At 36.3% G+C, this 26,226-nt stretch overlaps 1 protein-coding gene across 1 annotated transcript in view; it reads left to right on the top strand.

Moving 5' to 3' along the window:
- Positions 1-26,226, top strand: part of Ppfia2 (PTPRF interacting protein alpha 2) — a 457,537-nt gene that overhangs the window by 302,617 nt on the left and 128,694 nt on the right. The window contains exon 5 of the mRNA XM_052165724.1: positions 23-97. Coding sequence (XP_052021684.1) covers positions 23-97 — 75 coding nt within the window. The remainder of the gene's footprint in view (positions 1-22; positions 98-26,226) is intronic.

Raw genomic sequence — 26,226 nt, 5'->3', positions numbered from 1 at the left:
CATATTTTGATTTTTCTTCCAGGTAAGGGAGCGACTGAGGGTTTCTTTAGAAAGAGTCTCTGCACTGGAAGAGGAACTAGCTGCAGCTAATCAGGAGGTAACACACCACCCTCTCCTCCTTGGAGGCCCACTATTATGACATGCTGGCCCTTGTGTTACACGTTGCTTTCATTAAATCTGTCACTAAACAAATTATGTTCTGTCTGTGCTGATGAATGATGCCCATTTAAGTGCGTTGCCAAGAGGCCTGTTTGCTGATGTCTGGCTGTTCAGATCTGTCACCAGAAGACCAAACAAAAACCACCAAGAGATAGTGAGGTAGATATTTAGAAACATTGTACTTGATAAAATAGCCCTGAAACTAGTATTTGTGTCAAGTACCTATTAAGCATTGAAAATACAAGAAATGAAAAAAATTATCCCAGATGTACACATGTATACATTTCCATGTTTCTATTTCTCAGCCTCACAAAGCAATGTGTCCACACCTAATGCCACCACTGAATTAGCATCTTCGTAAAAATCAAAGTAACCATATAAAGGCATGGCTTTAAGAGTCAAAGAGTGAGAGGCCCATATATGCTCATGTCTATTGCCATGTTAGCACAGCCTCTGTGAGTTCATGTGTACATTGTTCTTGCTGTGTTAAAAGACTTGTTTCCCTGATGTGCTCCCAGATTCCCCATAGATAGCTACTTGCAAATGAAAGCAAAAGTTTTCTCCAATAGGAGACTCACTGAGTGTACAAACCATGTTTAAGGACAAGATCCATGCCCAGCACTAGAGGCCTACACAAAATGAGCTCAGGGATATGTTGGGAAGGTTTTTATCTCATAAGGTTTTGTCTCGGATTTTGTTTTTGTTTTTTGTTTTTTGGGGTTTTTTGTTTGTTTGTTTGTTTTTCCTCCTTATCCTAGAGGCCTTTTGCTTGTGTGTCATAGTTTATTGGTTTATGTCCTTATAAAGTGTTAGTGTTTGTGTCTCTTTAGTCTTTCTATATTTCCTGTGTTTTTCCTTGCCTCTTTGGCTTCTGTATATTTGCTTGTTTTATACCACTCAAGTTTGTTTTTATTCATTTTTTTCTTTTTCTTGGTTAGATTCCTGTTTTGTCTTGTTTTTTTTTTTTGTTGTTGTTGGTTTTTTTTTGTTTTTTTTTACAATTTTTTTCTTTTTTTATTGAATATATTCTTCATTTACATTTCAAATGTTAGACATTTTCCAGGTTCCCCCCCCCCCGCTTCCATCCAACTCACTCCCACCTACTCCCCCCCCCTTGATTTCCACATGCTGGGGCATCTATTGAGCCTTCATAGGACCAAGGACCTTTCCTCTCACTGATACCAGACCATAATTATGACTGGAACCATGTGTACCCCTTGGTTGATGGCTTAGTCCATGGAAGACCTGGGGGGTTCTGGTTGGCTAACATCTTCATTCATACCATGAAGCTGTAAACCCGTTCAGCTCCTCCATTGCTTCTCAGCCATTTGAGGTTCCTCAGTGGAGAATTGCCTGTTTAGCTCTGTACCCCATATTTTCATAGGGTTATTTGACTCTCTGGAGTCTAACTTCTTGAGTTCTTTGTATATATTTGATATTAGCACTCTATAGGATGAAGGATTGGTAAAGATCTTTTCCCACTCTGTTGTTTTCCCTTTTGACCTATTGACAGTGTCCTTTGCCTTACAGAAGCTTTGCAGTTTTATGAGGTCCCATTTGTCAATTCTTGTTCTTAGAGAATAAGCCAGTGGTGTTCTGTTCAGGAAATTTTCCCCTGTTCCCATGTGTCCAAGGTTCTTCCCCACTTTCTCCACTATAAGATTCAGTGTATCTGTTTTTTCTTGGAGGTCCTTGATCCACGTGGACTTGAGCTTTGTACAAGGAGATAAGAATGGATCATTTGCATTTTTCTACATGCTGACCTCCAATTGATCCAGCAGCATTTTTTTTTTAAATGCTGTCTTTTTTCCACTGGATGGTTTTAGCTCGTTTGTCAAATATCAAGTGACTATAGGTGTGTGGGTTCATTTCTGTGTCTTCATTGATCTTCCTGCCTGTCTCTGTACCAATAACATACAGGTTTTATCACTATTGCTTTGTAGTAGAGCTTGAGGTAAGGGATGGTGATTCCCCCAGAATGTCTTTTGTTGTGAAGAATATAGCTTTACTAACCTGGGATTTTTGCTATTCCAAAGGAATTTGCAGATTGCTCTTTTAGCTCTATGATGCTGGAATTTTGATGGTGATTGCATTCAATCTGTAGATTGCTTTCTGCACAATGGTCATTTTTACAATATTAATCCTGCCAATCCATAAGCATGGGAGATCATTCCATCTTCTGGGATCTTTGATTTCTTTCTTCAGAGGCTCAAAATTCTTGTTATACAGATCTTTCACTTGCTTGGTTAGAGTCACACCAAGTTATATAATATTATTTGTGACTGTTGTGAAGGGTATCATTTCTCTAATTTCTTTCTCAGCTTGTTTATCCATTGAGAAGTGGAAGGCTACTGATTTGTTTGAGATAATTTTATATCCAGCCACTTTTCTGAAGTTGTTTATCAACTTTAGGAGTTTTCTAGTGAAATTTTTGGGGTCACTTAAGTATATAATCATATCATCTACAAATAGTGATATTTTGACTTCTTCCTTTCCAATTTGCACACCTTTGACTTCCTTTTGTTGTCTAATTGCTCTAGCTAGAACTTCAAGTACTATATTGACTAGATTGTGAGAGCGTGGGCAGTCTTGTCTGGCCTCTGATCTTAGTGGGATTACTTCAAGTTTTTCTCCATTTGGTTTGATATTGGCTACTGGCTTGCTATATATTGTTTTTACAATGTTTAGGTATGGGCCTTGAATTCCTGATCTCTCCAAGACTTTTAACATGAAGGAATGCTGAATTTTGTCAAGTGTTTTTTCAGCATCTAATGAAATGATTATGTATTTTTTTCTTTGAGTTTGTTTACGTAGTGGATTACATTGATGGATTTCCTTATACTGAACCATCCCTGCATCCCTTGGATAAAGCCTACTTGATTATTGTGAACTATCATTTTGATGTATTCTTTTATTTGGTTGGCAAGAATTTTATTTATAAGAATTTTAATTTATAAGAATTTATAAAAATTGGAATATCTAGATGAAATGGACAATTTTCTAGACATGCACCAGGTGCCATTAAAACAGGATCAGATAAACCATCTAAATAGTCCCATAAGCCTTGAGGAAATAGAAGCAGTAATTAACAGTCTCCCAATACACAAAAAGCCCAGGACTGGATGAGTTTCGGGAGGAATTCTATCAGATCTTCAAAGAAGATCTAATACTGATGTTCTTCAAATTATTCCACAAAACAGAAACACAAGGAACACTATTCAAATTCATTCTATGAATCCACAATAAAGCTTATACCTAAACCAAACAAAAACCAAACAAGAAAATAGATCTTCAGAACAATTTCCCTTATAAATATTGATGCAAAAATAGTCAATAAAATTCTTGCCAACTGAATCCAAGAATACTATTTTTCTTTTTTTTAAAGATTTATTTATTATTATATGTAAGTACACTGTAGCTGTCTTCAGACACTCCAGAAAAGGGATTCAGATCTCATTATGGATGGTTGTGAGCCACCATGTGGTTGCTGGGATTTGTACTCAGGACCTTTGGAAGAGCAGTCAGTGCTCTTAACCGCTGAGCCATCTCACCAGCCCCCAGAATACTATTTTTCTTAATGAGAGAGAGTAAGAAAGAATGAAAGTTTGACTGGGTAAGAAGATGGAGTGATGCTAAGAGGAGATGGGGGAGGGACAGTCATAACAAATGTATTGCATGAAAAACACAGTTTCAATTATAAAGAGAAAAAGGAGATGTAAAGATTTTTTCTTGTCTAGGTTCAGTTTGTATTTTTATTTTACTAATAAATCTGAGTAATTAGAACATATATGCACATTTAAAAGTATAGGTCTTTATTAGAAAATAAAATATTACCATTTATACTAATTTTAAGGTTATCTACCAGTGCACTCTCTTCCCAGAAGTATACTAACAAAATAATGTGTCCAAACATCAACAAAAATTTTTGATGATGTTTTGCTAGTCATACAGAATTTTTCCATGATTTAAAAGATGGAGTAAATTCTGTCTGTTGTAAACTGATTTGTATTGGTTCCTGAAAATAACTTAGTTTTAACAAAGTCATTTGCTTATGCTTTTGTTGGCTCCGGATGTAATAATTAAAACCTTGAGAATAATGGACTTTCGATAGAACAGTGGTTTTGAACCTGTGGTCATGATCCTTTTGGGGAATGTTGAATGACCCTTTCATAGGAGCCATATATCAGGTATCCTGAATATCAATATATTTCATAGTACAAGCATAATTACTTTTATGTAGATGCAACAAAAATAATTTGATGGTTGGCAGGTGGATGAGTCACCATAACAGAAGAAACTATATTAAAAGTTTGCAGCATTAAGATTGTTGAGAAATGGACTGAAGAAATGGCAGTGTGGCTAAAGAGCTTGCCATGTAAGAATGAAGTGAATTATCTCAGTTTCCTTTCTGTTGCTGTAATAGAATTTCCAAACAAAAGCAGTGTACGGGAGAACAGGATTATTTTAGTTCATACTTCCTGGTTAATGTCCATCCCTGTGGTAGAGTCAAGGCAGCAGCAGTGTAAGAAGTTAGATGTGGCTACATTACAGACATAACAAATGTGTACAGACAGCAACCGATAAATGTATTCATGCTATCTGTCAGGTGCTTTCTCCCCATATACACAGTTCAGATCCCTGACAAAGAGATCATTTCCTGACCACAGGAAGCAACCCTGGAGAGTCAGCATACTGCTAGGACATCACTTTGTTTCCTGAGTTTCTGATGGCAGTAACTCTTCAAGTAACAAGGGATTCATTCATTCCCTGAGATTAGAAATGACAAGGCAGAGAGTAGAGATCCAGATTGGGAGACATATCTTGACGCAATCATACATAAATTTACTTATGAGTAAATACACTCCATAAGTTGGTCCTATGTCATCGTATGTAATTTAGTCGACAGTGTTTTCTCTCTCTGCCTTGTGCTTGCTGTCACTCATTTTTCTCCCACCTTGACTTCTTGTTCTCACACAGGAGTTTCACATTCATCTCTGTAAAATATTTTAAAGATAATTTGCATTTCTCTAGGCTTTATATATTATTCTCTTCCAAAAGTGTCTGACTGGGGGTAAAAGTTAAACAGAAATACAAGCTCTAATTGTCTAATCAGTTAAAACCCTGAAAAGACTGTAACCATTTCTGGGACCACCATTTTTAATTTTTCTAAGGACATCATCTCCTCTGTAGCTTCATTCGTTTTATATGGTATTTCTTTAGCATATACATGGCCTACTAACATAATAAAATAAGTAACTTTGCGAAAATAATATGAAGCCATTATAAGTTCCAATCTGGTAAAAGCTCCAAAATACTTTGTTTTCATGTAAAGGATGTTTAATGATCCCAGTATTTTATAACTACAATTCACAAGAACTTATCATCTTAAGAAAAAGAAAGTATTTTATATGTAAAAAAAAATGTATTGGTTGGTTTCAGTCTTTTTGAGAATATGTACTATATGGACTAAGAGATTTTGAGTTATTTTATGACTTGTTATTATCCTAATAAATAAAAACATATTCATAAGTTATTTTCATGATGACACTAATATTAGATCATTATAGTGTATCCTATATATTTACTGACTTTTATATCTCTGGCTCCTTCGAGAATGCATTCACAACAGCACAATAATCCTAACAGTTATTTACAGTAATTGCTTTAAGGTGGAGACCAAATCATTATTTCCATGGAAGTATCACTCCCCTCCCCATCCATAAGAAGTCATTACCTTTAAACTGTCTTCATTCTGTACTTAGGGGATTATAGTCTACATATGTGACTATGTCTGCGATATCATCCATTTGTTCTTATTAATCACATGTACTCTGAAACACATATAGATCAGCTCTTCATTCACTTTCACATGAAAAAAACACACAAAAATAGATTTTTCTCTCACATAGTATATTTTGATTATAATTTTATTTCCTACTTCTCCTCCTAGTCAGTCACCACCTTCCCTTCCATCCAGATCTACTCCAATTTTCTCTCATTAGAAAAAAGATAAGCTTCTAGGGAATACTACTAAAATAAATTAAAATTTAATAACATAAACAGATGGAAGAAAGCATAAGAGAAGACACAAGAATCAGAGGACCATTTTTTCACATGCTCGGCAATACCGTGAAAACACTAAACTGAGTATTGGTTTTATCCTAGATCTCTGGGCAATGTGGTTAAGAGTCCTTGGTCAATCAGGCAGTGTCAGCTGTGGGTTCCCTCTCATCGTAAGTCAAATCACCTATTGGATAATTAATCCCACATGCTTTGTGCCACCATTTCCCTAACATTTGCATGCAGTAGTACACTATCACAGATAAAGTGTTTGCGACTGGCTTGCTGTTTACATTTCTATTTTGGTAGTATGTAGAGTACTTTACTATACCAAAGATGCTACAACATAGGGGTGAAGGCTGCATTTTTATACTGTCTGTGCTAATCCATGTTCAATTACTTATATATCTGTTGTCTTTGGCAATGGCGCCTTCTTATCAGTTTGTGAACAGTCACTTAACACGTTGTAAATAGCCTGAGTAGTTAGGATGTTCTTGTGAGTCCATTTAGCCAACAACTCAATTAAGTGTAACCCAGTCTTAGTACTGGAAATTTTATTTATTTATTTATTTATTTATTTATTTATTTATTTGAGAAGAGATGGCTGGTAGGTTGGGACTCTCCCACATTATGTGATGATTTTGCTTAGATCACCATTATATATGGTTATATTCAAAAAGCTTCTATTTTATTAGGATTCCATACTACCCTTCAAATGGCCTTTAATCTCAATATCTCTTCACATATTCTCTTCCCTATTCTCTCTTCTTATTTACACTTGGACCTCCCGTTCCAGCCACCACATTTTATCCATAACTTTATTATAATTTCCTTTACTGCCTGTACCTTCTAGTTCATTTGTTGAAGTTGCTATCTTATTTATTTATTTATTTATTTATTTATTTACTTACTTACTTACTTACTTACTTATGAGTGTGTCTGTTCGGCTTCTTCATTAAAAATCTGGAATCCATTGGTATATGGATTTGGTTCTTTAAGAAAATCAATATGATTAATAAACCTTATCCAAATTAACCAAAAGGCAGAGAGAATATCAAAGTTAACAAAATTAGAAATGAAAAGGGGAACATAACAGCAGACACCAAAAAAAAAATCTTGATAGTAATGAGAATATACTATAAAATCAACATTCTACCAAATTGGATTGAATGGATTGTTTGATATATAACACCCATCATTTAACAGATATGGATATTTGTATATATATAAAACAATTTATACAGACTTATAACACCTACTGAAATAGAACTGGTCATTAAAAATTTTTCTATCAAAAACTAGTCCTGGTCAACATTGTTTTAGTAAAGAATTTTACTAGTACTTTCAAAGTTGTATATAATAATGATCCAAACAGTATATTTATGGAGAGAAGAAATAAACTGTGTTTAAATCGGTGGGCTAACCGAAAAGTTGAAAAGAAAAATGCAATGGGCTTGCTAATGTGTTACAATTTTGATTAAAATAATTGCTATATTTTCTCAATTTGTAAAAATAATCACAATTTTACACAGCAATGACAGAATACAACATTGAATTGAAAAATCTACATTTTCAAATCTTTTATTTCTGGGAAACACAACTAGAACAGACACAATTTTATAAATACATATACACATAATTGAAATTTGCTGAATTTAAAGTCTCTCTGAACAGTTCTATATAGGGAAACTGCATTAACCCAATACATTTTCTAGGTTGTTATCCTTAAATAGTGACTCTAGACTATGTAGATATAATAGGTACAAAAAACATCTTTTCTTTCTCAGAAAATTTATTGTAGCTTAAACCATAAAAGCACACAAGATGTATAATACAAGGCAAGTAAAAAAAAAATACATTCAATTCTAAAAGTGTATTTTCCATTACCAGAAACCGCATACTCATTTGATTATTTAATAGAATTACATAAAATGGATTACTCAGAAGTACCCATAAAGTGTCCATTGACAGGTTAATTTTCAGTCAGCACAGAAGCAAGCATGTTTATTTTACACAGCTTTTCCACACGACTGCCTTAAACATAAAGGTACCCAGGCCATTCAGCTCCAAGATGAACTGTTTTTAGCATGCATTTTGTTCCTGACACATTCATTCTAGTAATTTAATTTACCAAATTTCAAGTAATCATTTCTTAAGAAAATAAATAATTCATTGCTCCACTTCTGCAGTCTTATTTGGCTTGAATTTTTTCTTAAAGAGAAAACCCAGAACCTGAATATACAACTCACTTCCATAAACATTCAGAAGCATCCTGGGCAGAACAGTGAGAGGAATCAGAGGAATTGTATTCATAAATAGGTGAGAACAAGTTAGGCCTATTGAGCAGAGCTATGGTTTCCCATACTTACTCGATACAATCAATCCTGTGTAATAGGTTAAAACCCAGCACTTTAGTAGATGTTTAGAAATAAATATGTTTTCTAAAAAGTAGAAAATGTGGATAATCATAAGCATAGGTGGAAAAAAAAAAACCTCTAGAAAGCCAACACAGAAGAGGGTGAGAGGAGGGGTTAAGTAATAAAGGGGCATTAGATTATACTTGCTCCATATGCCAAATGTCTATATGTCTGATAGCCATGAGAACTCCTTACTGAGTAGTTATTGTGACATGTTGACTATCAGGTTATTATTATATCACTTTGCAAAGCATATTCCAGTAATGATAATGAAAACAGAAGAGTAGAGAAAAGAACTTACCTATTAATTCGAAGTATAAGGTGTAGTTGATGAATTTTTTTTCTTTCATTTGAAAAGAACTTTGGTTATAAGAGGGACCAAGGTAAAAGTTTAAGTATTGAGAGATATACTTTTCAGAGTAGAAAGAAAATGCTTATGACTAATTGGGGAGGGAGTAAAAATATTAAATGAGAGGATGTTACTAGTAGAAAAGGCAATGGAATAGAATCACACTGTTGTGATAGACTCAAGCAAGGCAGCTCTTTCTACTGATGGTCATGGAGATTTTATTTGAAGAATAAGAAATATGCCCAGATTTTTATAAGAGACATTCTGCCTAAGATCAACCTTATCTCCTAACAGGTGAGAACAACATAAGGAGATTATGAATAAGATAATATACCAATGACTCAGTTATGCTAAGCAAGAGAATTTTAGAAGATGACAGTTCATGAAGTTCTCTTTAAGTTCCCACATCAAACAAAATAGAAGATGATTCTCAACAGTGCTCAAATCAAAAGAGCATGAAATTTTCTCATCACATTTATGTCTATGAAGTTGTTTAATAATTAATAGGGAAAAGACACAAATATAAATAGTACATGTCTCCTGTGATGTTTATCTTACGGAATAATGGCAGAAAAATATTTCCCTAACATTTTATGAGTTTAAAATCTTATTTAAAAAATCTTCTGACATTCACAAGTAACTGCCATCAGCTTTCCAAAAGGCAGCAGCATGCAGATCTCTAAGTTTGTGCCCAACCTAGTCTACACAGTGAGTTCTATGACAGACATTGCTACACAGTGAATCCCAGTATTGAAAACAAAACAAACAGAAGAGAAAGAAAAGAAGAAAAGAAAGAAAAGAAAAGAAAAGAAAAGAAAAGAAAAGAAAAGAAAAGAAAAGAAAAGAAAAGAAAAGACACACAAACATACACACACATGCACATGCACAGAGAGGGGGAGAGAGGGAGAAAAAGAGACTGAGACAGAGATAGACAGAGAATGATTGAGTTCATTTTTCTCCATGAATTAAAATTTTTCTATTTGCCTAAGAATTTTATGAATTCATTGTTTTTAATAGCTGAGTAGTACTCCATTTTGTAAATGTACTACATTTTCTGTATCCATTCCTCTGTTGAGGGACATCTGGGTTCTTTCCAGCTTCTGGATATTATAAATAGGGCTGCTATGAACATAATGGAGCATTATTACATGTTGGAGGATTTTCTGGATATATGCCCAGTAGTAGTATAGCTGGGTCCTCAGGCAGTACTATGTCCAATTTTCTGAGGAACCACCAAACTGATTTCCAGAGTGGTTTTACCAACTTGCAATCCCACCATCAATATAGAAGTGTTCATCTTTGTCCACATTCTTTCCAGCATCTGCTGTCTCTTAAGTTTTTCATCTTAGCCATTCTGACTGGTGTGAAGTGGAATCTCATGGTTGTTTTGATTTGCATTTCCCTGACGATTAAGGATGTTGAACATTTCTTTAGGTGCTTCTCAGCCATCTAGTATTCCTCAATTGAGAATTTTTTGTTTAGCTCTATAACCCATTATTAATAGGGTTATTTGGTTCTCTGGAGTCTAACTTCTTGAGTTCTCTGAATATATTGGATATTACCTCTCTGTCACCTGTAGGATTGGTAAAGATCTTTTCCCACTCTGTTGGTTTCCCTTTTGTCCTATTGACAGTGTCCTTTGCCTTGCAGAATCTTTGCAATTTTATGAGGTCCCACTTGTCAATTCTTGATCTTACAGCATAAGCTACTGGTGCTCTGTTCAGGAAATCTTCCCCTGTGCACATGTGCCCCAGGTTCTTCAACCCTGTCTCTTCTATTAGTTTCAGTGTGTCTGGTTTTATGTGGAGGTCTTTGATCCACTTGTACTTGAGCTTAGTACAGGGAGATAAGAATGGATCAATTTGCATTCTTCTGCATACTACCCACCAGTTAAACCAGCACCCTTTGTTGAAAATGCTGTCTTTTTTTCCACTGGATGGTTTTAGCTCCTTTGTTAAAGATTAAGTGATTATAGGTGTGTGGGTTCGTTTCTCAGTCTTTAATTCTATTCCATTGATATACCTTCCTGCCATTTTATCAACACCATGCAGTTTTTTTTTTTCACTATTTCTCTGTAGTACAGCTTGAGGTCAGGGTGCTGATTCTGCTAGATGTTCTTCTATTGTTTAGAATAGTTTTCATTGTCCTGGGATTTTTGTTATTCCAGATAAATTTGGAAACAATGAGTTCATGGAATTCTTAGTTTCTTAGGCAAATGGATGGAACTAGAAAATATCATCCTGAGGGAGGTAACACAATCACAGAAGCACACACACGGTATGTACTTGCTGATAAGTAAATATTAGCCCAAAAGCTCAGAATAGCCAAGATACAATTCATAGACCACATGAAGCTCAAGAAGAAAGAAGACCAAAGTGTGGATACTTTGATCCTTCTTAGAAGGATGATCAAAATACACATGGTTCACAGCCAGCCAATAGACTGACAATAGGGTCCCCAGTGGAGGAGCTAGAGAAAGGACCCAGGGAGCTGAAATGTCTCCGTAGTCCTATAGGAGGAACAATAATAGGTACCAACCAGTACCCACAGAGCTCCCAGGGACTAGACCACCAACCAAAGAGCACATGTGGAGAGACCCATGGCTCTAGCTACATATGTAGCAGAGGTTGGCCCTTTCAGACATCAATGAGAGGAATGATCAATGTCCCAGTGTAAGGGAATGCAAGGTCAGGAAAGTGGGGGGAGAGGTTGGTAAGCAAAGGAAGGGGGGATGGAATAGGCGATTTTCAGAGGGGTAACTGGGAAAGTGGATAACATTTGAAATGTAAATAAAGCAAGTATCTAATAAAAAATGTTCTATCCTTGTAAGTAAAGTTCCAAGTTTAGAAAACCCACTGCAAAGCTCCATGACCTTGCTTCTCAATCAAAAACACTTCCCCTAGCCAATCTTTAGCAAACCTCACTTTGTATCTTTTAATTATAATTATTTCTCATTTCTGGGAGATAAAGGTGGATCAAATTCTTAATGCTTAGCATTGGTAACAAAAGTAACTATTCTCATTATGGCTTTCAAATTTTCTTCATGTTAATAGAAACCTTATCCAGTTGATTAGTTTATTCATCATTAATAATTATATTGGCCAATTACTTGAAAACTCTCAATTAAAATTATATCAGAAGGTAAAAAAAATTGGATCAGGTGGGTATATGTACATGTGATTAGGTACAGTGTTTGTTTAAAGACTATAGCATTTGCACATGGCAATAGCTCCCTTTAGCACTGAAATTTAACTGCTTGAAGCGTATGTAGAACTCAGCAGCTATAGTTCATGCTTCTTTGCAGACATACCAAGGGTGTATGATTCCTATCAGAATTTCCTCTTTTTATTAGAAAATTGTATAGTTATTAGCTGATAATTCGACAGAAGACTTGAATAGTGATTGAAAATATCATTTTGTCTTACTGGAAATAAACTAGTAGTTGAAAGATCTGTAACCTTTTATAATACTTCAAGGTTATTCTTTGTGATGATATTTTATTATAAAGATAAATTGTAGTAGAATTTCTATCCATTAACATGGCTGCTCTGGCAACAGATCACATCCAAAAATATTTTAGGTCTGTGTGATCTGGCTAGAATAATACACTTTTAAACCTTCTGGCTGGAATACAGACATGCCCTTAGTACACATCTTTACTACCAAGAATGAAGGTAAAGTTAGTTTGTAGAAAGAAGCAGCTATGTTTGAAAGTAACAACTACTTGAGTAAAGGGAAAGTTACTAATCAGATGAAGATTTGGCAGAATGAATCAGAGATAGCATACACCCAATTAATGAAATCTTTTCTGGTATGCCCAGCTGTTGCACATCCCATATCTCCTCCCCAAACCCTGTCTCCACGAATATGTCCCCACTCCCCCACCCATCACCCCACCCAGACCTCTCATCTTTTTGGGGCCTCCAGTATCTTGAGGGTTAAGTGCATCTTCTATGACTGAACCCAGACCCACAGTCCTCTGTATGCATTTTTGGGGGTCTCATATCAGCTGGTGTATGCTACATGGTTGGTGGTCCAGTGTCTGAGAGATCTTGGGGGTCCAAATTAATTGAGACTGCTGTCCTCCTACAGGGTCACTCTCCTCCTCAGCTGCTTCTAGCATTTCCCTAATTCAACCACAGGGATCAGCAGCTTTTGTACATTGGTTGGGGGCAAATATCTGCATCTGACTCTTTCAGCTGCTTGCGGGGTCTTACGAAGGGCAGTCATGCTAGGTCACTTTTTGTGAGTGCTCCATAGCCTCAGTAATAGTGCCAGGCCTTGGGGCCTCCCCTTGAGCTAGATCACACTTTGGGCATGTCACTGAACTTTCTTTTCCTCAGGCTCCTCTCCATTTCCCTCCCTGCAGCTCTTTCAGACAGGAACAACTATGGGTTAGAGTTTTAATTATGTGATGGTAACCCCATCCCTCACTTGGTGCCCGGTCTTTCTGCTGGAGGTGGGCTCTACAAGTTCCCTCTCCCCTGTGTAGGATATTTCATCTAAAGTCCCTCCCTTTGAGTCCTAAGTGTCTTTTACCTCCCAGGTCTCTGGTGCATTCTGGAGGGTCCCCTCAACCTCCTGCTAGGTTGCCTGTTTCCATTCTTTCTGCTGGCCCTCAAGGTTTCAGTCCTTTTCACCCACCCAATAGCAGATCTTATTCTCCTCTTCACCCTTCATGTCCCCTTTCCCTCTGAGCTCCCTCCCTCCACCCTTGTGATTGATTTCTTCTCTCTCAGAGGTGGGACTGAGGTATCCTCACTTGGGCCCTTCAGGTTGTTTACCTTTTTGAGTTCTGTGGACTCTATCTTGGGTATTCTGTACTTTGTGACTAGTATTCATTTATTAGTGAGTACATACCGTGCATGTCCTTTTAGATTTGAGCTACCTCACTCAGGATGATATTTCCTAGTTCCACCCATTTAGCTGCAAAACTCAGGATGTCTTCATTCTTCATGGCTGAGTAGTATTCCATTGTGTAAATGAACCACATTTTCTGTATCCATTCTTCTGTCATGGAATATCTGGGTTGTTTCCAGCTTCTGGCTTTGACATATAAGGCTGCTATGAATATAGTGGAGCACTTGCCCCTGTGGCCTGGTGGGGCATCTTTTGGATATATTCCCAAGAGCAGTATTGCTGGGTCTTCAGGTGTTTCTATTTCCAATTTTCTGAGGAACCTCCAGATTGATTTCCAGAGTGGTTGTGCCAGTTTTTAATTCCACCAGCAATGGAGGAGTGTTCCTCTTTCTCCACATCCTAATCAACATGTGATATCACCTGAGGTTTTGATCATAATCGTTCTGATTGGTTTAAGGGGAAATCTCAGAGTTGTTTTGATTAGCATTCTCTGATCACTAAGGACTTTGAACATTTCTTTAGGTGCTTCTCAGCCTAAATTCTTCTATTTTTAATTCTTGCTTTAGTTCTGTACTCCATTTTTTGATTGGGTTGTTTGGTGGTCTTGTAAGACCCGAAAAACAAGGGCACACCAGGGCCCCACAACGTGGAAGGTGATACCCAAATCACTCTCAAGAAATGGTCTTGATGCAACAGCAAGAGAATTTTTATTCCAGAGGCTCTGGGGTTCACACCGCACAGGGATAGAGGACTGTGGAATTCCGAGTGCAGAATCGGGAGAGCTTTTATGGATTACAACAAAACCCATACATCACAAACCAATCATTTTTTAGCATTGAGAGCCCTCGTAGTGAGAGCCAATTGATTTGTACCATTCCATAAGTTTTAGACCAATCAGTTTAAATTATCCGAGTCTGTGATCTGTGGACCAATTAGTTTCCTCTTTTCTTGGAGGTCTATAGCTGCATGAGCTCCTGGGTAGGGTTGATGGCATAAGCAGTTTACAGAAGCAAGTTAAGCAGCTAATTAGCCCATTTCCCATTACCTTAAGGGGCCAGGATCAAGTACTCAAGGCCCTTTTGCCTAGCTCCTAACAAAGGACTGGCTCTGAAATGCAACTTTTCACCTAGCTTCTAACAAAGAGTGGGCTCAAGGAATGTGACCTTTCTAACAAAGAGCAGGCTCTGGAATTTGAAGTATTTGGGTCTCCTTAGAAGACTGGAGTTAGAGCTTCTTTGGAGGAAGGCAGCATTTTAAACTTCTGACTTCTTGGGGTCATTTGAGAGTTAGGCACTGGGGATCTTTAGGCTGTGATTCTCATCCTTTCAGTTTGGTGATTAGCTTCTTGAGTTCTATATATATATTTGGATATTAGCCAACTCTTCCATAAGAGCTCCGTTTAATGTTTGCCTTGAGGGTCTCTGTTCCCCTTCCATTGACTGCTGGGTGGAACATAATCAACCTCTGTAAGGCTCCACCCAGCAGTCAATGGAAAGAGATACAGGGACTTGCTGTTTTTAATATCCCAAGATATTATCACCCTTTTATTTTTTTTAGCTATTCAAAACAAAACAGCAATGTTTAGCAAAAATAGAAGCACAATGTAGAAATATGAAAAGATAAATGGTTAGGGTTAATCAAAACTTAACATGAATATATTAAAAGAGAACTATAACCAAGCATCCTGTGCAACATATCTGATTTAATATTGCTGTTAGTGTTTGCTACTTTGAAGAAAAAGGACTGAAAAGAAGGAATGTGACAAACACACACAACAAAAACTGTCATCCCTGCTCAGGGTAACTAGCTCTCCTCCCACAGTGGCTCTGTCATTCCATGATCAAGAACAACTTCCTTCTTTGCCCTTCCTCCATTACCTCAGACATAATAATAGAAATCATCTCACAAGCATGTTTTAATGTTTGAATGGTTTAATGCATTGATGTTATAAAATGAAAATGATTCAGAAGGAAAGAACCTTTGGATAACTATCATAGTTGTAAACAAAACTGTGAATGTCACTGTTGTCCTGAACAATATAGTGGATATTGTTTAAGTTCTTTCAAAAAAGAAAGATCCAAAGAATCACTGCTAACATGGGACTGTGCCGATGACAATTTCTTGGCAATAGGAAAAGAGTCTATTGCTCATTGTCTGAGAATATTTTTCCATTTTTCTTTTTTTTGGCATTACATAAGGTCATTAATACCACTCTGTTCCCTTCCCCTAGTGACATTTTGCCATGTGAACACACTTTAAAATGACATAAATGTAAAATTGAAATGCATGCGTATGCACATAGCACATAATAGTTATCATTGGAACCCAAGCAAATGGATTGCTTTAAAAGGAATTGTTCAGAATAATGGGCCTAGTAGGCTTTTGTTATTTCTAAGGAAAAGACTAAATGCATAAATCCTTTTCATCTCCCTGACTTACTTTTTACACGCAGCAATGACTAATAGCTATTGTTTCTGCTCTCTACATTTTGCTCAAGTAGTTCTCAAGCACAGGGAAACCCTTTCTTTCCCTTAAGAACCTTTCACTTGCTACAATAGAGCTAGAAAGAAGGGGCTACAACACAGTCTGCTATTTTGTCACATCTGCCTTAACTGGGAAACAGAACAAAGCAATAACCCAATGCCTTTTTACAGTGTTTACCATGCAGGCCTGAGGAGGTCATATTTCATAAGTCCGAAAGGGAAAAGACATTAATGAACAAGTACATTGTCACAGAGATTGGCAGCAATGTGACATTTTATGAAATGCTAATATTTGTTAGTAGAACTATAGCGTGTTTGGTTATCAAATAGAAGGGTCACTCTAAATTGTCAAAAGTTCCTCTCAGCAACCCAGCCACAGTTGAATAACTAGAAGATAAGAACAGGATTAAAATTATGTAAAATAGTTTTTTAATTTATAATCAATATTTGCTGTAAGTGTTTTATGGTAGCTAGCATACAAAAGGCAAATTTCAAAGGAATTCTTATTCATATCATTTAAAAACAAATATTGACAGAGCCTGTTGAAGCCAGGTAATCTCATCCACAGAATGTGCCTTCTGTTTGCACAGTGATGACCTCTGAACCCACTGGACATTTTCCTGTTTCTCTCCAAGTAGCTTGGTTTCCTCATTTATGCTCTTTGTATTTTTTTCGTCGTGAAGGGGAAAGTTTCAAGTACAATCAGTTGCCTTCTTGTCCTTAGCTAATGGCAAAACCACTTCAGCATATTTTATTCTCTGTAGCTTCAGATTATAAGAGGATCGATGGGTGTTTCTTGGGAATGTAGCTGAATAAAGATCCCATTCCTTGCTAAGAAGTACTTTATAAAAATGGAGACATCAAATCAGTTCTATTTTTCAGTTCCACTGGTAGACACGAAGTTCATTTTGTAAAAGTAGGACTCTGCTGTATCCTTCTTAAAGGTGATAAATTACTAGCCAGGGTACCCTCTAGGAGATTTAAGAATATGTATTGATGTAATTAAAAACCTTTGGCTGTGTGTCAGCTAGTCTTCTCAGAACTCGACACTGAAGTCTCCACCTTGTTCATGCCACTCAATTTTACACGATGTAAGATGAATTTCTCTGTACCGCTTATTTACCCCAATGAATAGTCTATCGCTTATTTTCCTGTTTATTTATATTTTAAATGGAGGCTTCTTTGCATAAAATGCTAAGTAGATAATGTTAAAAGTGTTTCTCTAGCTGAATGTTGTAGCATATTCTTGCAAGCCCAGCACATGACAGGAAGAATTAGGAATGCCACGGCAAATTTGAAAGTCGCCACCTTTATGAAGTGTGATCCTGTCACAAATCACCAAAAAGTAAAATAAAGATGTGTGCTTTCATACCACTCCTACTTTTCAAAAACTGCTTACAGTTTTATTCTCTCTCTTATTTTCTGAATCAATTATTGAATTTAACAACATTTAAGAATTTTGTCAGCTTTTGCTACTAATGCAATTGCATGCCACTCCAGTTGAGAATTCACTATAAACTCTCTATTGAGCCTTAAAAACTGCTATTAATTTTTCTAGATAATCTTAGATATTTTGTGTTTTTCTTCAGATTTATTAATTTTTATGTCTATGATGTATAAGTGTTTTGCCTGCATCTGGAATCCACAATGGTCTAGAGTATGTCAGATCCTGGGATAGAGTTACCTAAGATTAGAGACCATCAAGAGTGGTCTTTAACCACCAAGCCTTCCCTCTAGCCTCTATTATATTGATTTTTATGTGACCTCTCACAAAATTGCTAGACTCAATTATATTTCTAGTATAAATAATGAATAGTTATTTCAATAGTAGAAATAAAGTGTAACTGGGTATGATAAAATATAATTAGTTATTAGGTGAATATACAAGTCGGTTTTGTAGAAAATTTCAATATATGTGAAATTTTATCAATGTATATGTTAAAATATGTATAGCTATTCTTAAAATGACTATAATTGAAAGTAGTTATCATTAACATCCACTGAAAAATGAGCACACATCTGATATTTTATTGCTATTGAAATGATTTCACCTAAAAATAAAGAAAAATGAAGAGCAAATTTGGAAATATTCATAATGTAATGCTTGTATAGTGTTATTTTAAAAAGCTTTTAAGGAATGAAAAGATGGCTCAGGCTGCCAATCTTGATTACTTGAGTTTGATCCTATCCCTGGGATCCACATGGTAGATGGTAATAACATACTCACACAACTTGACCTTTGACCTCCACAATAGCTTGGTAGCAAGTATACCCACCCACAAATATACACATACAAAATAAACAGATACATTTTTAATCTTAAAAAATGATTTTTTAAATTTGTTTATGACAATTAGATACTAAAACTACATTTCTCAGTAAAAAAATATTTTTTGTTTCTTACATCTAAATGAAAACAGCTCAATAGTAAACTTGTCAGTAGGCAATTTCACATACTTTGTAGGGACACTCTTTCCTCTTAAAGTATACCCAGAATTCATCTGATACCATGCTTCTGAAGTTTAGCACTGACGCTAATCTGTCCAAGGAAGTATAGGGCCTGGCCAACCAAAAGTGAATTTGAAGAAAGGAACTTTTATTTTTTCAAGACAGGGTTTCTCTGTGTAGCCCTGGCTGTCCTGGAACTCACTCTGTAGACCAGGCTGGCCTTGAACTCAGAAATCCGCCTGCCTCTGCCTCCCACCACCACCACCAGGCTGTGAAGGAACATTTAAGTAAATATTTGCAGTCTGAGAAGGCATAGTAATAAAACCCCAAGTCCATCAAGTGCAAGACCTCGTTAAGATAAATGTATAGGTTAAATGCTGCATTCATAGAGTAGCCTTTCCTTGGCTTGGCAGGATACCCATGCCTGCTTGTATTCTCATCCCAAGCCAATCACAGGAAGTTTGTATTCGCAATCTATCCGTGCTTCCTGAAAAGTTGTGAAATGAATAGTGTCTGCAAACTGATCAATCTGCACAGATCACTGAAAGGTGTTCACGCAATCTTAATATGCTTCGATGGCTTTTTTTAAAAAATATTTTTATTTTCTATATTCTTTGTTTACATTCCAAATAATTTCCCCTTTCCCGGATCCCCCCTCCCCATATGTCCTATAAACCTTCTTCTCTCCATCCATTCTCCAATCACCTCCCTCCTTTTTCTCTGTCCTTATATTCCCCTCCAATGCTAGATCAATCCTTTCCAGGATCAAGACCCTCTCCATACTTCTTCATGGGAGTCATTTGTTATGCGATTTGTGCCTTGGGTATTCAGGGCTTCTGCGCTAATTAATATCCACTTATCAGAGATTGCATTCCATGTGTATTCTTTTGTGATTGGGTTACCTTACTTAGGATGATATTTTCCAGATCAAACCATTTGCCTAAAAATTTTGTGAATTCATTGTTTCTAATTGCTGAGTAGTATTCCATTGTGTAAATATACCACATTTTCTGTATCCATTCCTCCTTTGAGGGTCATCTGGGTTCTTTCCAGCTTCTGGCAATTACAAATAAGGCTGCTATGAACATAATGGAGCATGTGTCTTTATTGCATGCCAGAGAATCCTTTGGGTATATGCCCAGGAGAGGTATAGCAGGGTCTCCCGGAAGTGTCATGTCCAGTTTTCTGAGGAACCGCCAGACTGATTTTCAAAGTGGTTGTACCATCTTACAGCCCCACCAGCAGTGGAGGAGTGTTCCTCTTTCTCTACATCCTTGCCACCACCTGCTGTCTCCTAAGTTTTTGACCTTAGCCATTCTGACTGGTGTAAGGTGAAATCGCAGGGTTGTTTTGATTTGCATTTCCCTAGTTGAGCACTTCTTAAGGTGCCTCTGAGGACATGGGCACAGGGGAAAAGTTCCTGAACAGATCACCAATAGCTTATGCTCTAAGATCAAGAATTGACAAATGGGAACTCATAAAATTACAAAGTTTCTGTAAGGCAAAGGACACTGTAAAAAGGACAAAATGGCAACCATCAAATTGGGAAAGGATCTTCACCAACCCTACATCCGATAGAAGGCTAATATCCAATATACAAAGAATTCAAGAAGTTAGACCCCAGGGAACCAAATAACCCTATTAAAAAATGGGGTAGAGATCTAAACAAAGAATTTTCACCTGAAGAAATTCTATGGCTTTTATAAATCTTTTTTTTCCTCCCTAAAACAAAGATAGAAATGGAAATGGTTACTTCTTAGGACTTTAAATTCTGTTTGAATGTGTCTCAATATTTTGGGTTTTTTCAAATGCAGACAACAACCCAGACTGAAAGTCATGGTGTCAGGAACACTCTATGGGTCTGTTGATTTATTCTGTATTTTGTTTGTGTTTACTGTCATCACAGTGTTATATAAACGTGGAATTCAGCTAGAATTAGAATATGGTTCCATTTTCAAGCTAATTATGTGTTAATATGGTGAGAGTTCATATGTCTCACTCTTGAATTTTGAAATAAAAATAGATGAAGTGAATCACTGTTAATCACATGGGTATGCTGTCTGAAAATTGTTGTGAATTGGTGAAGAAAATAATATGAATTTTGAACTCTGAGCATGAAAAATCCCTGTGGAATTAGCTGTGGGGTTCATTTGGATGCAATTTATTTTTTAAAAATAAGTTGGAAATTTTCAAGATTAAATGCTTTAAGGGTCACTTTGAAATTAGAAATAAAAGTGTCAAATAATGTAAACAGCATTATTTTTCTTATTTTAAGAACTCTACACATCTTCAAATTGGTTTTAAAATATATATCTCAAATTGTTACCCAATAGTAAGATGGTAAATTACTCTGCTCTCAGAACAGGCAACTATTGTCCTGACCTAGGCAAGAATTTAGATTGTATTTATAGGGAATTATTCCATTATTTACTCAAAAGCACTAACAATGTATAAAATGTTCAAGCTTTGCAATAACTATGTACAAATTAGAAATAACTACATACAGATTAGATTAGCTATGATATATTGCTTACTTTAGAAATAGATAAATGTTTTCCCATTCCCATTCTACAAGTTTCCTTATTAGCAAAAATAAAACCATAAGCTTATAACATTATAGAAAAATTAAGACTATATAATATGTTTATTAAAATTTCTATACCTGTACATGGCAAATAATGTTTAATTTACAGCAGCCACTATTAATGCTAGTAGTTTTAAAGTACAAATTTATTTTAACTAGAGTAACATTTAAAAATTCATACTTGTCTTCTTATATAATCTTATGAATATGTCCTATAAATAAAATTTTCAAAGTTATAAATATGGAAAAATCAAATAAAAATTAGATTAGTATACATTGCCTTTCTTGTGCGATTTTTAGAAATCTATGGAAAAATAAATTCTTGGATATTATTAGAAATTTACTTTTTCATTTAATATAAAAGTATTTACTAGCACTTGGGAGGCAGAGGCAGGTGGATTTCTGAGGTCTACAAATTGAGTTCCAGGGCAGCCAGAGCTACACAGAGAAACCCTGTCTTGACAAACTGAAAAAAAAGTTTTTTAAGTTGAGAACCTGAATATACACCATGCTTACTGCATTGGTCACCTAATCTGCACTACACTTGAAAATATTTTAACACCATTTAGAGATAAAATGAAATTTATTTGCTTTTTACTTACATAACATCTTAAATACATTCCTTGCATCTGTCTACACAAGAGTCTAAGTGACATGGTCTACAAATATTCCAGAGTTAGCAAATGTCAGAACTTGTGTGTGTGTGTGTGTGTGTGTGTGTGTGTTGTGGGGGTGGGTTATGCTCTTCATTTTCACAACTAATCTGAGTATTGGCTATGGCTTATTTAATATTTTACTGGAAATTCAAGATCGTGTGAGACAATATAGCAAGTAGAGTCAATCTTTGGAGCAAAATATAAATAGTAGCATTTTCCTACTCATATCTAATGTTAGCGCATAATGAAATCTCCAACCCTGGATATTTTTTGAAGACCAAAGATCTGTTTGTGATGATTCTGGCTGGAAAATCTAAGAGAGCAATGCTAAGGAAAAGGAATAAGAGACAGCCCAGTCTGATGTCCAAATGATACTGGAAACATTTTTCCCTCACACAGTAAAAAGGCACAGAGAGGCAAAATGGCCTACCTTGTTCATCAGATTTCAATCATAATTTTTGATACCACAATTTTCATCATTTGATTACTTCCTAAAGGCTCATAAATTAATTCTCTCATCATGAATCCTCAAGCTAAGTATTTTAGGGTTGACACATATGTTAGCACCATAGCACTATTCAAGTTGTCCTACAAACCATGCAACATAAGATTATCAATTTTGTAATATAACCAATATTCTGAGTCATCCCAATATTAACTGTAAGGTCTTAGTTCCATACATCATGGAAGTATAACATAGACTGCCTATGGATGAGGGGATGAGGACACGGCTTAGTTGGTACACCGTTTGCCTAGCATACCCTATGCCCTGGGTTAGACTCCTACTGCCAGATAAGACTGGGTATGGTGGTGCACAGTGCAAACCTCAGTTCTGAGCACATATAAGCAAGAGGGTTAGGAGTTCAAACACCTTCAGCTACCTAGTCATTTGCTTAGGTGTCATTGATGCTTAGGTGTTATGGGACCCTTGTGTTAGCTTAGGTTATTATTGACATAATGAAACTCCATGATCAAAAAGCAAGTTGGAAAGAAATGAGTTTATTTGACTTACACTTTTACAGTACTATTTATCATAGAAGGAAAACAGGACAGGAACTCAAACAGGGCAGAAACCTGAAGGCAGGAACTGAGACAAAGCCATACTTCTTTGTACCACATGGCTTGCTTAGCTTTTGTAAATGAAGCTTTTATTTCTTCAGATGAAGAGATGAGACCAAAGCCATAGCAAAGCAGTGTGAACATGTGGCTTGGGCTGAACATAGAGCATTTCCTTACTTACCCTTAGGCCTAGGCCTGGAAGCATCTGTGCTCCATACAATCTGATCTTTCAAGCTGACAGATTCAATCCAGTTTCTCTCTGCTTCTTTCTTAATTGATCTTGTTGGCCTCAAACTAACTTTGGCCATTTTCTAATCTTCTTGTTCCTTTTCATTCTCTGGCTCTTTCTGTCTTTTATCTGCTTCAAGCTTGTTCTATCTGCAACATGTCTTTGTAACAAACTGTTCCAGTAAAACTGCTATACAACATAAAGTCTCTCTCTCTCTCTCTCTCTCTCTCTCTCTCTCTCTCTCTCTCTCTCTCTCTCTCTCTCTCTCTCTCTCCTACTGTTAAGTAGCCTTTCTTTCTTGTGATGTTACTGTGTACGTTATTCCTATAATTTCTCTGACTCATTCTATCAAATCTTTCTGAATCATCACTTTGTCTGCCCTCAATTAGTAATCACTTTCAAACATGATTGTTTCTCTCTACAAAGTGACTTTCCCTCATTGGTAGGGATTAAATGTGAATACAATCAACTAGTCTCAGCTAGACAGATCACGCTGTAATCCAGGGCATGTCTGCATCCCAGCTGGATCATATAGATCTAGAAGGTCTTTGAATGGGATCTCTTTGACATGTTGCTGGATTAAAATCACTCTACAAGTCTTCCCAGGGAAGGAACCACCCACAATATGCTGGGTCTCTTCTGTTGCAAGATATTTTATATCCATTCACATTAAGGCAGTGAGAGGCCAGTGATTGGAGGGGAGAGAGGAGGACCTAAGAGAGGGGAGGAGTGGAGAGAGAGGCTCAGTGGACAAGACGAGTGGAGCAGAGAAGAGACATGGATATCCAGATGGCTTCAGACACATTTCTGGTGTTTTGGAAAGGTTAGATAATTGGGATAAGACTTTATAATTGTAAATTGGCATTGTAATATGTAATAGGGAGTTTTATACACATAAAGATATTGGTTAGCTATTCAAGTTTTAGAGTTGCTTTACAGGACACTTGGAAGGAGTGGCGCAGAGTACTGGCAGAACAGAACTCTTTTATAATTATTTAACACGACATTCTTCCATCAACTACTATGTAAGAAAATTACTTACAAGCTTCTCTATAGCCTGATTTCAGGAAGGCATTTTCTTAATTGAGGTTCCCTCTTCTCAGGCGACTGTAGTCCATGCCTAGTTTTACTATATCTTATTAAGCTTTCAAATTATCCGTGGTAGGCCTGCTGTGTTAGGAAGGGAAATGAAAAAGAAGTGGATATGGGTGATAGGAAAGGTGAGGTAAGAGTGGGAGGAGTGGAGGACTATGGAAATATAGTCATAATGCATTGTATGAGAGAAGAATAAATAAAAATAATAAAAATAAAGAGTGAATAATCTATCCAGTACAACTCTGTATTAAAATAAGTATATGAGTAATTAAAACTGTGAGACATAAACATGCATTTTATACTAATACAATTTTTTCCTTCTGGCTGTGAGCCTATGAAATTAAAAAAAGTTAACTGTACTCACAATTCCATGGTGAATAGAAAGTTTCCCATTCCAAAATAAAAGAGTAACAGATCTTATGTAAATTCAAACCCAACAAGAAAAACAGCATTAAATTTCTATGTGTGTGGGGGTGTTATCTTGGACACATACCCTGCCACAGTGCTATAAAGGCTAGATCATCAAGGCATGGGGCAACCATCTCTGTGACTTTTCCAGGAACTGTGTATGTTGCATGATAACTCTCCAAGATGGGATCTGTGCACAAATGACTCCATAGATTGGAACATCTGGGGTGTCTATGATACCTTGGCCACACTAAAAGTTTTCCAAATATTTTTCTCACAACTTGATAATGAGTTATTCTGGAATTCATCTCAATTTTACTTATCAGTCAAGAAGAACTATGCCACACACTAAATACTTTGCTTGGAAATCTCTTCCACTGAATAGCAAAATGAAACTCCTTCTGCTTATCACAAAGCACTAGGACAAGGATAGAATCCTATTAAGTTGCCTTATAATAAACACTGCCTTTCCTCAACTTCCACCTTGCTCCCTATTTTCATGTAGTTCATTAAAAGTACTTTACCAGAGACTCTGTTGACACCAGCATTCTGATTCAGATGATTCAAGTGATCTCTAAAATACCTCTTCTTGTGGCACCTTCAGAATCATGTTTCATTAGCAATAGTATAAGGTTTATTCTAAACGGCACTTCAAAGTCTCACCTTTCTTCATCCTCTGTACAGACACAAATGACTCCCACATGTTCAGGTATTTATATAACCAAATCCCATTCTTGGAACCACTACATAACACATTTTCATTGCTCTGTTCTGACATAAGATTGGCCATTTTATGAATAGTAGGATGTATTTGAATACGTTTGGAAACTAGAAGGTCAAAGGTCAAGCTGCCCCAGATTGTGTGATTCATAATTCTCTCTTCTTCCAAGTTGGTATGGTGAGAATTTAATTCCTTCATTGTAAAAGAGGAAAGTCAAAGAGGTACTTGGTCTTCTTTCTCGCAAAAGCTCTGTAATAAAGAATCAGCCTCATTCAGAAGGGAAGAGATTATTTTCTCATCGAATCATTTAATCTGCATTCTATCTCCTTATAGTATCCATAGGCTCTTAGATTCTACGAAAACTCAGCATTAATCATTTATTAAAAGTGAATAATACCATTATCACTGATTAGTCTTTGCACCCAGTGTGGAGGCTGCATTTTCTGAAGTTTGTCAAGAACTGGATAGGGAGTGAGAGTTTGACAGAAGTATTTCCTCCCATTGGATTCATTGTGTTTGGGAGGGATGATGCTGTTCAGTAATGAGTAGCATGGACATACTTTAGTGTTCTTCCAAAGTAGTGTTTTTATGAGGTGTTTTGAAAGCATTGGCTGATTTTCATTATGGTGTGCATCTCCAGTTGACTCCTTAGTCATCTCTTAGCTCCAATTCTTAGTTAATGGGCATTTTTTCTTTAA

The sequence above is a fragment of the Apodemus sylvaticus genome, chromosome 20 (genome assembly GCF_947179515.1).
Source record: "Apodemus sylvaticus chromosome 20, mApoSyl1.1, whole genome shotgun sequence".
Lineage (NCBI taxonomy): Eukaryota > Metazoa > Chordata > Mammalia > Rodentia > Muridae > Apodemus > Apodemus sylvaticus.
This window is presented reverse-complemented; position numbering and strand designations above follow the sequence as displayed.